The sequence below is a fragment of the Drosophila ficusphila genome, unplaced genomic scaffold (genome assembly GCF_018152265.1).
Source record: "Drosophila ficusphila isolate 14025-0441.05 unplaced genomic scaffold, ASM1815226v1 contig_777, whole genome shotgun sequence".
In the NCBI taxonomy this organism is placed as follows: domain Eukaryota; kingdom Metazoa; phylum Arthropoda; class Insecta; order Diptera; family Drosophilidae; genus Drosophila; species Drosophila ficusphila.
In genome coordinates this window covers 37984-50496 of record NW_025064721.1, presented here as the reverse complement: position 1 = coordinate 50496, position 12513 = coordinate 37984, and the positions used below count along the sequence as shown (strand labels likewise).

Sequence of the window (12513 nt, the reverse complement as noted above, 5' to 3'; positions counted from 1 at the left end):
AAAATGGGTTTGCAGAAAAGTGACCAGATCCCAGCACTGCTTATCCCAAACCTTTTGAAATTTTTACCCGATTTAAAAGTAGAATACCTCTCTGAATTTGCTATTAAAACATCTATCTAGCTGCATTATTGGTTTATTTTCGAATTTTTGGTCAATATTTTTTAATTTTTTATGACCCCCGACCTGTCAAAATTTGCAAAAAATGGGTTTGCAGAAAAGTGACCAGATCCCAGCACTGCTTAGCCCAAACTTTTGAAATTTTTACCCGATTTAAAAGTGGAATACCTCTCTGAATTTGTTGTTAAAATATCTATCTAGCTGCATTATTGGTTTATTTTCGAATTTTTGGTCAATATTTTGTAATTTTTTATGACCCCCGACCTGTCAAAAATTGCAAAAAATGGGTTTGCAGAAAAGTGACCAAATCCCAGCACTGCTTAGCCCAAACTTTTGAAATTTTTACCCGATTTAAAAGTGGAATACCTCTCTGAATTTGTTGTTAAAATATCTATCTAGCTGCATTATTGGTTTATTTTCGAATTTTTGGTCAATATTTTGTAGTTTTTTATGACCCCCCGACCTGTCAAAATTTGCAAAAAAAATGGGTTTGCAGAAAAGTGACCAGATCCCAGCACTGCTTATCCCATAACTTTTGAAATTTTTACCCGATTTAAAAGTGGAATGCCTCTCTGAATTTGTTATTAAAATATCTATCTAGCTACATCATTGGTTTATTTTCGAATTTTTGGTCAATGTTTCGTAATTTTTTATGACCCCCGACCTGTCAAAATTTGCAAAAAATGGGTTTGCAGAAAAGTGACCAGATCCCAGCACTGCTTAGCCCATAACTTTTGAAATTTTTACCCGATTTAAAAGTGGAATACCTCTCTGAATTTGTTATTCGAATATCTATCTAGCTGCATTATTGGTTTATTTTCGAATTTTTCGTCAATATTTTGTAATTTTTTATGACCCCCGACCTGTCAAAATTTGCAAAAAATGGGTTTGCAGAAAAGTGACCAGAACCCAGCAGTGCTTAGCCCATAACTTTTGAAATTTTTACCCGATTTAAAAGTGGAATGCCTCTCTGAATTTGTTATTAAAATATCTATCTAGCTACATCATTGGTTTATTTTCGAATTTTTGGTCAATGTTTCGTCATTTTTTATGACCCCCGACCTGTCAAAATTTGCAAAAAATGGGTTTGCAGAAAAGTGACCAGATCCCAGCACTGCTTATCCCATAACTTTTGAAATTTTTACCCGATTTAAAAGTGGAATGCCTCTCTGAATTTGTTATTAAAATATCTATCTAGCTACATCATTGGTTTATTTTCGAATTTTTGGTCAATGTTTCGTCATTTTTTATGACCCCCGACCTGTCAAAATTTGCAAAAAATGGGTTTGCAGAAAAGTGACCAGATCCCAGCACTGCTTAGCCCAAACTTTTGAAATTTTTACCCGATTTAAAAGTGGAATACCTCTCTGAATTTGTCATTAAAATATCTATCTAGCTGCATTATTGGTTTGTTTTCGAATTTTTGGTCAATATTTTGTAGTTTTTTATGACCCCCGACCTGTCAAAATTTGCAAAAAATGGGTTTGCAGAAAAGTGACCAGATCCCAGCAACTGCTTAGTCCCCAATTTTTATTTAAAAAATAACTAACCCCCATCACTGCTTATTCTAAACTTTTGAAATTTTTACCCGATTTAAAAATGGAATACCTCTCTGAATTTGTTATTAAAATATCTATCTAGCTGCATTATTGGTTTATTTTCGAATTTTTGGTCAATATTTTGTAATTTTTTATGACCCCCGACCTGTCAAAATTTGCAAAAAATGGGTTTGCAGAAAAGTGACCAGAACCCAGCACTGCTTAGCCCATAACTTTTGAAATTTTTACCCGATTTAAAAGTGGAATACCTCTCTGAATTTGTTATTAAAATATCTATCTAGCTGCATTATTGGTTTATTTTCGAATTTTTGGTCAATGTTTCGTAATTTTTTATGACCCCCGACCTGTCAAAATTTGCAAAAAATGGGTTTGCAGAAAAGTGACCAGATCCCAGCACTGCTTAGCCCAAACTTTTGAAATTTTTACCCGATTTAAAAGTGGAATACCTCTCTGAATTTGTTATTAAAATATCTATCTAGCTGCATTATTGGTTTGTTTTCGAATTTTTGGTCAATATTTTGTAGTTTTTTATGACTCCCGACCTGTCAAAATGTGCAAAAAATGGGTTTGCAGAAAAGTGACCAGATCCCAGCACTGCTTAGCCCATAACTTTTGAAATTTTTACCCGATTTAAAAGTGGAATACCTCTCTGAATTTGTTATTCAAATATCTATCTAGCTGCATTATTGGTTTATTTTCGAATTTTTGGTCAATATTTTGTAGTTTTTTATGACCCCCGACCTGTCAAAATTTGCAAAAAATGGGTTTGCAGAAAAGTGACCAGATCCCAGCACTGCTTAGCCCATAACTTTTGAAATTTTTACCCGATTTAAAAGTGGAATACCTCTCTGAATTTGTTATTAAAATATCTATCTAGCTGCATTATTGGTTTATTTTCGAATTTTTGGTCAATATTTTGTAATTTTTTATGACCCCCGACCTGTCAAAATTTGCAAAAAATGGGTTTGCAGAAAAGTGACCAGAACCCAGCACTGCTTAGCCCATAACTTTTGAAATTTTTACCCGATTTAAAAGTGGAATACCTCTCTGAATTTGTTATTAAAATATCTATCTAGCTGCATTATTGGTTTATTTTCGAATTTTTGGTCAATATTTTGTAGTTTTTTATGACCCCCGACCTGTCAAAATTTGCAAAAAATGGGTTTGCAGAAAAGTGACCAGATCCCAGCACTGCTTAGCCCATAACTTTTGAAATTTTTACCCGATTTAAAAGTGGAATACCTCTCTGAATTTGTTGTTAAAATATCTATCTAGCTGCATTATTGGTTTATTTTCGAATTTTTGGTCAATATTTTGTAGTTTTTTATGACCCCCGACCTGTCAAAATTTGCAAAAAATGGGTTTGCAGAAAAGTGACCAGATCCCAGCACTGCTTAGCCCATAACTTTTGAAATTTTTACCCGATTTAAAAGTGGAATACCTCTCTGAATTTGTTATTCGAATATCTATCTAGCTGCATTATTGGTTTATTTTCGAATTTTTGGTCAATATTTTGTAATTTTTTATGACCCCCGACCTGTCAAAATTTGCAAAAAAATGGGTTTGCAGAAAAGTGACCAGATCCCAGCACTGCTTAGCCCATAACTTTTGAAATTTTTACCCGATTTAAAAGTGGAATACCTCTCTGAATTTGTTATTAAAATATCTATCTAGCTGCATTATTGGTTTATTTTCGAATTTTTGGTCAATATTTTGTAATTTTTTATGACCCCCGACCTGTCAAAATTTGCAAAAAATGGGTTTGCAGAAAAGTGACCAGATCCCAGCACTGCTTAGCCCAAACCTTTTGAAATTTTTACCCGATTTAAAAGTGGAATACCTCTCTGAATTTGTTATTAAAATATCTATCTAGCTGCATTATTGGTTTATTTTCGAATTTTTGGTCAATATTTTTTAATTTTTTATGACCCCCGACCTGTCAAAATTTGCAAAAAATGGGTTTGCAGAAAAGTGACCAGAACCCAGCACTGCTTAGCCCATAACTTTTGAAATTTTTACCCGATTTAAAAGTGGAATACCTCTCTGAATTTGTTATTAAAATATCTATCTAGCTGCATTATTGGTTTATTTTCGAATTTTTGGTCAATATTTTGTAGTTTTTTATGACCCCCGACCTGTCAAAATTTGCAAAAAATGGGTTTGCAGAAAAGTGACCAGATCCCAGCACTGCTTAGCCCATAACTTTTGAAATTTTTACCCGATTTAAAAGTGGAATACCTCTCTGAATTTGTTATTAAAATATCTATCTAGCTGCATTATTGGTTTATTTTCGAATTTTTGGTCAATATTTTGTAATTTTTTATGACCCCCGACCTGTCAAAATTTGCAAAAAATGGGTTTGCAGAAAAGTGACCAGATCCCAGCACTGCTTAGCCCATAACTTTTGAAATTTTTACCCGATTTAAAAGTGGAATACCTCTCTGAATTTGTTATTAAAATATCTATCTAGCTGCATTATTGGTTTATTTTCGAATTTTTGGTCAATGTTTTGTCATTTTTTATGACCCCCGACCTGTCAAAATTTGCAAAAAATGGGTTTGCAGAAAAGTGACCAGATCCCAGCACTGCTTAGCCCAAACTTTTGAAATTTTTACCCGATTTAAAAGTGGAATACCTCTCTGAATTTGTTATTAAAATATCTATCTAGCTGCATTATTGGTTTATTTTCGAATTTTTGGTCAATATTTTGTAGTTTTTTATGACCCCCGACCTGTCAAAATTTGCAAAAAATGGGTTTGCAGAAAAGTGACCAGATCCCAGCACTGCTTAGCCCATAACTTTTGAAATTTTTACCCGATTTAAAAGTGGAATACCTCTCTGAATTTGTTATTCGAATATCTATCTAGCTGCATTATTGGTTTATTTTCGAATTTTTGGTCAATATTTTGTAGTTTTTTATGACCCCCGACCTGTCAAAATTTGCAAAAAATGGGTTTGCAGAAAAGTGACCAGATCCCAGCACTGCTTAGCCCATAACTTTTGAAATTTTTACCCGATTTAAAAGTGGAATACCTCTCTGAATTTGTTATTAAAATATCTATCTAGCTGCATTATTGGTTTATTTTCGAATTTTTGGTCAATATTTTGTAATTTTTTATGACCCCCGACCTGTCAAAATTTGCAAAAAATGGGTTTGCAGAAAAGTGACCAGATCCCAGCACTGCTTAGCCCATAACTTTTGAAATTTTTACCCGATTTAAAAGTGGAATACCTCTCTGAATTTGTTATTAAAATATCTATCTAGCTGCATTATTGGTTTATTTTCGAATTTTTGGTCAATATTTTGTAGTTTTTTATGACCCCCGACCTGTCAAAATTTGCAAAAAAATGGGTTTGCAGAAAAGTGACCAGATCCCAGCACTGCTTAGCCCATAACTTTTGAAATTTTTACCCGATTTAAAAGTGGAATACCTCTCTGAATTTGTTATTAAAATATCTATCTAGCTGCATTATTGGTTTATTTTCGAATTTTTGGTCAATATTTTGTAATTTTTTATGACCCCCGACCTGTCAAAATTTGCAAAAAATGGGTTTGCAGAAAAGTGACCAGATCCCAGCACTGCTTAGCCCATAACTTTTGAAATTTTTACCCGATTTAAAAGTGGAATACCTCTCTGAATTTGTTATTCGAATATCTATCTAGCTGCATTATTGGTTTATTTTCGAATTTTTGGTCAATATTTTGTAATTTTTTATGACCCCCGACCTGTCAAAATTTGCAAAAAAATGGGTTTGCAGAAAAGTGACCAGATCCCAGCACTGCTTATCCCATAACTTTTGAAATTTTTACCCGATTTAAAAGTGGAATACCTCTCTGAATTTGTTATTAAAATATCTATCTAGCTGCATTATTGGTTTATTTTCGAATTTTTGGTCAATATTTTTTAATTTTTTATGACCCCCGACTTGTTAAAATTTGCAAAAAATGGGTTTGCAGAAAAGTGACCAGATCCCAGCACTGCTTAGCCCAAACCTTTTGAAATTTTTACCCGATTTAAAAGTGGAATACCTCTCTGAATTTGCTATTAAAACATCTATCTAGCTGCATTATTGGTTTATTTTCGAATTTTTGGTCAATATTTTTTAATTTTTTATGACCCCCGACCTGTCAAAATTTGCAAAAAATGGGTTTGCAGAAAAGTGACCAGAACCCAGCACTGCTTAGCCCATAACTTTTGAAATTTTTACCCGATTTAAAAGTGGAATACCTCTCTGAATTTGTTATTAAAATATCTATCTAGCTGCATTATTGGTTTATTTTCGAATTTTTGGTCAATATTTTGTAGTTTTTTATGACCCCCGACCTGTCAAAATTTGCAAAAAATGGGTTTGCAGAAAAGTGACCAGATCCCAGCACTGCTTAGCCCATAACTTTTGAAATTTTTACCCGATTTAAAAGTGGAATACCTCTCTGAATTTGTTGTTAAAATATCTATCTAGCTGCATTATTGGTTTATTTTCGAATTTTTGGTCAATATTTTGTAATTTTTTATGACCCCCGACCTGTCAAAATTTGCAAAAAAATGGGTTTGCAGAAAAGTGACCAGATCCCAGCACTGCTTAGCCCAAACTTTTGAAATTTTTACCCGATTTAAAAGTGGAATACCTCTCTGAATTTGTTGTTAAAATATCTATCTGTTCGCGCCAGAGCGGCGCTTTCCAGTCCTTTTTGAACCGCCCCTGGAGTCTTAACAGTCGTGAGAGCAGTTCTTCCAGATCACTAGCATCTCGCTCTCTGGCACTGTTAAGGGTCTCCAATCCGCTCTCGGAGCGGCTCAAAAAGTTTCCACCCCGTAGCTTAAGTTAGTTCTAATTTCCAAGTGTGAGCGCGAAGTCGCAGAAATAAAGTGAAGTTTTTTATAACGTTCAAACGAAGTTTCGCCCGCGTTTTAATTCTACCCTAAATTCACAATTGAGAAGGAAGGAAGACCCGCCGCCTACACCCCAACATTTGGTCCTTCGAGCCGGATAAACCCTTCTCTTTATAGGCGTTTTCCATTAACCACATTGTAGACGTACGTTCTCTAACGTTTTTCCATCGTTTCGATTTCTCTCATTTTTCATAAGCTTTTGTTGTGTACCATCTTGTACCCGTAAAACACTCATTTTCTTCAATTTTTGTTGCCGGTTTTGTTTGCTTCTATGGCGTGTAGGCGCCTTCGAAAGTTTTTTCTGTCAAATACGACTCAGATATTGTAACGCGTACTCCCGGGGGACACACAAACCGGGGATTTGTACCGCCACGTAACTGCTGCTGACTGAGCTCGGTCCAGCTGACTCTGCTCCATAAGTTGCCCTTTCGGCGTTTCTTCAAGTTTGTCAATTGTTTCGGTTATCTGGGTCGTGAAAGCGGATACTCGATTCTGACTAGATGTACTTGAAACTGGGCCGGTAAGCACCCAGCCAAAAATAGTTTCTTGACCTAGGAGAGAGCCACAAATGTTTGTGCGCATGCCGCTCAGCAGAACGGATGGTAACATGTCGGCTCCGATCAGAACATCTATCTGGGAGCTCTCAAGAAATGTAGGATCTGCCAGGGGGATAGCAGGTAAATCACTCAGCGCATCTCGTGGGATTGGATAGGACGGTAGCGTTCCGGCCAATTCAGGCAGAACGTAAGCTGCGGTTTCTAGCTGAAGGCCTGGCTTATTAGGAGCTCGAATCGAAAAATGGCAGAGCCTGGTCGCCTGAGCGGAAATGGTCTTATTTAAGCCCGAAACTTGGGCTTGGATGAGGCGGAATGGCAGCTTAATTAAATTGAACAGGCGTTCCGTAATAAACGTAGCCTCAGAACCCGAGTCTATTAGAGCGCGAGCCCTGTAGTTCGTGCCCAAGTGGCAAATGTCAATGATGGCCGTACCTAGTAAAACCGCTCTGGCACCGGTTGCGAAATAATTCTGCATACCGGGCAGATTTTCTGAAGCGTTGGCGGCCCTCTGTACAGCTGGATTTTGTGGGCTTGCAGAAGAACTATTTCCGGCAGTTGACCCACTGGAATTGGGGGAAAAGCGGAGGACAGAATGCATTATTTCGGAAAGGCGGAGGTTGCCTGGTCCTCCATAGGAAGAAGTACTAGTTTGTGGATGGGACGTGTTATAGTCCCTCGAGCAGTACGGATCTCAACTACGCGAACTCTACTATCAGCTCCTGGAAGAACAGATACAACTCTGCCGAGCCGCCATTCGTTTGAGGGCATGTTGTCTTCTTTGACGACCACCATGTCATCGACTTGGATATCTCTGGAAGGAGTCGGCCACTTATTGCGCTTGTGAAGTTCCTTTAAGTACTCCTCCTTCCATCGCGCACTGAACTGCTGATGTAGGGCCTTTAAGTGCTGCCAGCGATTTATAATTGACTGAGCATCGCCCTTAATTTCAGGTTCAGCTGTTGAAAGCAAAGGTCCCCCAATCAGAAAATGGCCTGGCGTCAATGCCAATAACTCAGTTGGATTTTCGGACATGGGAGACAGCGGCCTGGAATTAAGGCAGGCTTCAACTTTGGCGAGAAGCGTGGCGAACTCTTCAAACGTGTACTTCCGACTTGACGTCGACTTGTAAAAGAGTGCCTTGAAGCTCTTTACTCCAGCCTCCCACAATCCTCCCATATGTGGAGCCCCTGGTGGAATGAACCGCCACACAAGTCCCTGATGGCTATAGGTTCCAGCTACAGACTCCTTGATCGTCTGCATGAAATCTCTAGAAAGTAGAGTCGCTGCCCCCACAAAGGTTTTGCCATTATCCGAATGGACTCGCTGTGGACAACCTCTTCTTGCGACGAATCGGGCAAATGCCGCGAGGAACTTCTCCGTTGTCAGGTCGGACGTAGGCTCTAAATGGATAGCCTTCGTGGAAAAACACACAAACACGCAAACATATCCCTTGGTAATAAGGCATGCTCTGCCAGTATAGTTTTTAATTTCAAACGGGCCTGCATAATCCATGCCCGTATATGTGAATGGCCTGGAAAAGGAAACTCGATCGGTAGGGAGATCGCCCATCAATTGCGTCTGGACTCTCTTCCTGTAAATAGTACACACCTTACAGGAATTCAGCACAGCTTTTACCAGATTTTTGATTTTAGGAATCCAATACTTCGATCGGATGAGGCGTACCACTAGTTGGTTGCCGCCATGCAGGGAAATCTGGTGTGAAAAAAGGACGAGAAGACGAGCTAACCGACAGTTGTATGGCAGTATAATAGGATGCCGCTCGTCGTACTGGAGGGCCGTTGAGGCCGTAATGCGCCCACATGCCCTTAACAGGCCTTGTTGGTCTAGAAATGGAAACAGGTTGGCGATCGGGCTGGAAACTGGAATCGAACGCTTATCGTTTAGGACTTTGAGCTCTTGGGTATATTCTCCCCGCTGAGCATTTCGAATGAGGACTCTTTCAGCTTCTTGGACCTCTTCCTTGGTGGGTCGCTCAGCAGCGTCCCTCGGCATCTTGCGGCAGCGTTGAGTGAACCGTATTACGTACGCAAGGACCCGCAGAGCCTTGTCCAACGCGGAGAAACGTTCCAAAAAATCTTCGGATGGGGCCTTGGCGAAATTGACCTTCACAGCACGCTGCTCTATGTCTGTGACTGGAGGTCCTAGCTCCCGTGTTGGCCACATGTCCTTCGGCTGTTGCAACCAGTCCGGTCCTTCCCACCAGAGTTGGCTATGAACCAGCTCCCGCAGCGAAACGCCTCGACTGGCCAGGTCCGCGGAATTGTACTCAGATCGCACATGCGCCCAATGCTCAGCGCTCGTTACCTGAGTAATTTTTGTCACCCGGTTGGCGACAAACGTGGTCCAGTGGCATGCCGGCTTGCTCAACCATGCGAGGACGATGGTGGAATCGGTCCGGCAGAAAATGTCGGAATTGGAAATTGGCATATTCGGAAGGACAGCTGCAATCATCTCTGACAACAGCAATGCCCCACACAGCTCGAGCCGTGGAAGGGACACCGTTTTAACAGGGGCGACTCGGGTTTTGGCGGTAAGCAGACGTGTCATAATGTTGTGGCCTACTTCCACCCGCAAGTATATAGCGGCCCCATAAGCCTTCTGAGACGCATCACAAAACCCGTGATGCTCTACCTTCACTCCTGGCTGGAAACCAACCCACCTTGGAATGCGGATCTGCTCAAGCTCGGAATAGCTGCGCAAAAAATCTTGCCATCTTTGATCCATTTCTGTGGGGATATTTTCATCCCAGCCCAACTCCTGCAACCAAATTTCTTGCATAAAGATTTTTGAGCGGACAATAAACGGAGACAGCCATCCGGCTGGGTCAAAAAGCTACGCAATTTGGGAAAGAACCTCTCTCTTTGTATGAGTGGATTTAATCGACACTGGCGGTGGAACAAAACAGAACTCGTCCGAGGTCGCATTCCACCGAACGCCCAGTGTTTTGGCAAAGCTTTCGGAATGAAGATCGCGAAAGTCCTCGTGGAGTAAATGCTCGTTTGGGATGTCTTCGAGTATGCTCTTCTGGTTGGCCGTCCACTTTCTCAATGGGAACCTTGCGCTGCTGAAAGCGTGGCGAAGTTCGCTGATTGCCAGTCGAGCCTCTTGTATGGAAGTGGTCCCTGCCAGAACGTCGTCTACGTACATAAAGTGACGAATAATATTGCTTGCTGAAGGGAAGTCCTTTTCCACGTCGTCTGCCAATTGTTGGAGTACGCGGAGTGCCAGAAATGGTGCACAGTTAACACCAAAGGTGACTGTTTTTAACTCGAAATCGCTTACTTCTCCTTCTTTATTCCGGAATAAGATTCTCTGGAACGGCGTATGTTTGGGGTCGACCCAGATTTGACGGTACATCTTGGTGATATCTGCGCTGAACACGTACTGGAAATAACGCCACTTCAATATCTGAATGGTTAAATCAGATTGTAGGACTGGACCAGCATGAAGAATGTCGTTCAAGCTTGTCCCATTGGATGAAGGGCTAGAAGCATTGAATACCACGCGAAGTTTGGTGGTAGTGCTCTCGGGTTTGATCACCGCGTGGTGTGGCAGGTAATAGTTTGGAGAATCGTACGACGGGGGAATTTCTCTCATATGACCCAGATCCAAATACTCTTGAATGACTGAGTCATACTGCTCTTTTAATGGAAAGTCTCTCTTCAAACGGTTTTCATTTCTAAGAAACTGAGCTAGGGCACTGGATCGCGAGTGCCCCAATTGGGACCCGAGATTTTCAGGCTCGCGAAATGGTAAAGATACTACGTATCTCCCGCTTGCGTCTCTAGTGGTCGTTTGGAGAAAATTGTTTTCGCAATAGGAATGTTCGCGCCAGAGCGGCGCTTTCCAGTCCTTTTTGAACCGCCCCTGGAGTCTTAACAGTCGTGAGAGCAGTTCTTCCAGATCACTAGCATCTCGCTCTCTGGCACTGTTAAGGGTCTCCAATCCGCTCTCGGAGCGGCTCAAAAAGTTTCCACCCCGTAGCTTAAGTTAGTTCTAATTTCCAAGTGTGAGCGCGAAGTCGCAGAAATAAAGTGAAGTTTTTTATAACGTTCAAACGAAGTTTCGCCCGCGTTTTAATTCTACCCTAAATTCACAATTGAGAAGGAAGGAAGACCCGCCGCCTACACCCCAACACTATCTAGCTGCATTATTGGTTTATTTTCGAATTTTTGGTCAATATTTTGTAATTTTTTATGACCCCCGACCTGTCAAAATTTGCAAAAAAATGGGTTTGCAGAAAAGTGACCAGATCCCAGCACTGCTTATCCCATAACTTTTGAAATTTTTACCCGATTTAAAAGTGGAATGCCTCTCTGAATTTGTTATTAAAATATCTATCTAGCTACATCATTGGTTTATTTTCGAATTTTTGGTCAATGTTTCGTCATTTTTTATGACCCCCGACCTGTCAAAATTTGCAAAAAAATGGGTTTGCAGAAAAGTGACCAGATCCCAGCACTGCTTAGCCCAAACTTTTGAAATTTTTACCAGATTTAAAAGTGGAATACCTCTCTGAATTTGTTATTCGAATATCTATCTAGCTGCATTATTGGTTTATTTTCGAATTTTTGGTCAATATTTTGTAGTTTTTTATGACCCCCGACCTGTCAAAATTTGCAAAAAATGGGTTTGCAGAAAAGTGACCAGATCCCAGCACTGCTTAGCCCATAACTTTTGAAATTTTTACCCGATTTAAAAGTGGAATACCTCTCTGAATTTGTTATTAAAATATCTATCTAGCTGCATTATTGGTTTATTTTCGAATTTTTGGTCAATATTTTGTAGTTTTTTATGACCCCCGACTTGTTAAAATTTGCAAAAAATGGGTTTGCAGAAAAGTGACCAGATCCCAGCACTGCTTAGCCCAAACTTTTGAAATTTTTACCCGATTTAAAAGTGGAATACCTCTCTGAATTTGTTATTAAAATATCTATCTAGCTGCATTATTGGTTTATTTTCGAATTTTTGGTCAATATTTTGTAATTTTTTATGACCCCCGACCTGTTAAAATTTGCAAAAAATGGGTTTGCAGAAAAGTGACCAGATCCCAGCACTGCTTATCCCAAACCTTTTGAAATTTTTACCCGATTTAAAAGTGGAATACCTCTCTGAATTTGTTATTAAAATATCTATCTAGCTGCATTATTGGTTTATTTTCGAATTTTTGGTCAATATTTTGTAATTTTTTATGACCCCCGACCTGTCAAAATTTGCAAAAAAATGGGTTTGCAGAAAAGTGACCAGATCCCAGCACTGCTTATCCCAAACCTTTTGAAATTTTTACCCGATTTAAAAGTGGAATACCTCTCTGAATTTGTTATTAAAATATCTATCTAGCTGCATTATTGGTTTATTTTCGAATTT

The 12513-nt window shown here is 39.5% G+C and overlaps 1 protein-coding gene across 1 annotated transcript; it reads right to left on the bottom strand.

Annotated features, from left to right (window-relative positions):
* Positions 1–7722: 7722 nt before the first annotated feature.
* Positions 7723–10743, bottom strand: LOC122320711. The gene is made up of 2 exons (XM_043208887.1): positions 10000–10743; positions 7723–9903 (listed from the first exon to the last, which is right to left on the bottom strand). Exons 1-2 carry the CDS (start codon positions 10741–10743, stop codon positions 7723–7725), a joined length of 2925 nt encoding a protein of 974 aa, XP_043064822.1.
* Positions 10744–12513: the final 1770 nt, after the last annotated feature.

What these genes read in the sequence shown, in the direction of transcription:
- LOC122320711 (XM_043208887.1), bottom strand. Translation starts at nt 10,743, where the DNA reads ATGAGAGAAATTCCCCCGTCGTACGATTCTCCAAACTATTACCTGCCA. An exon ending in CCACTCATACAAAGAGAGAG is followed by an intron (nt 9,904 to 9,999) that starts GTTCTTTCCCAA and finishes ATTTGGTTGCAG; the next exon opens with GAGTTGGGCTGGGATGAAAA.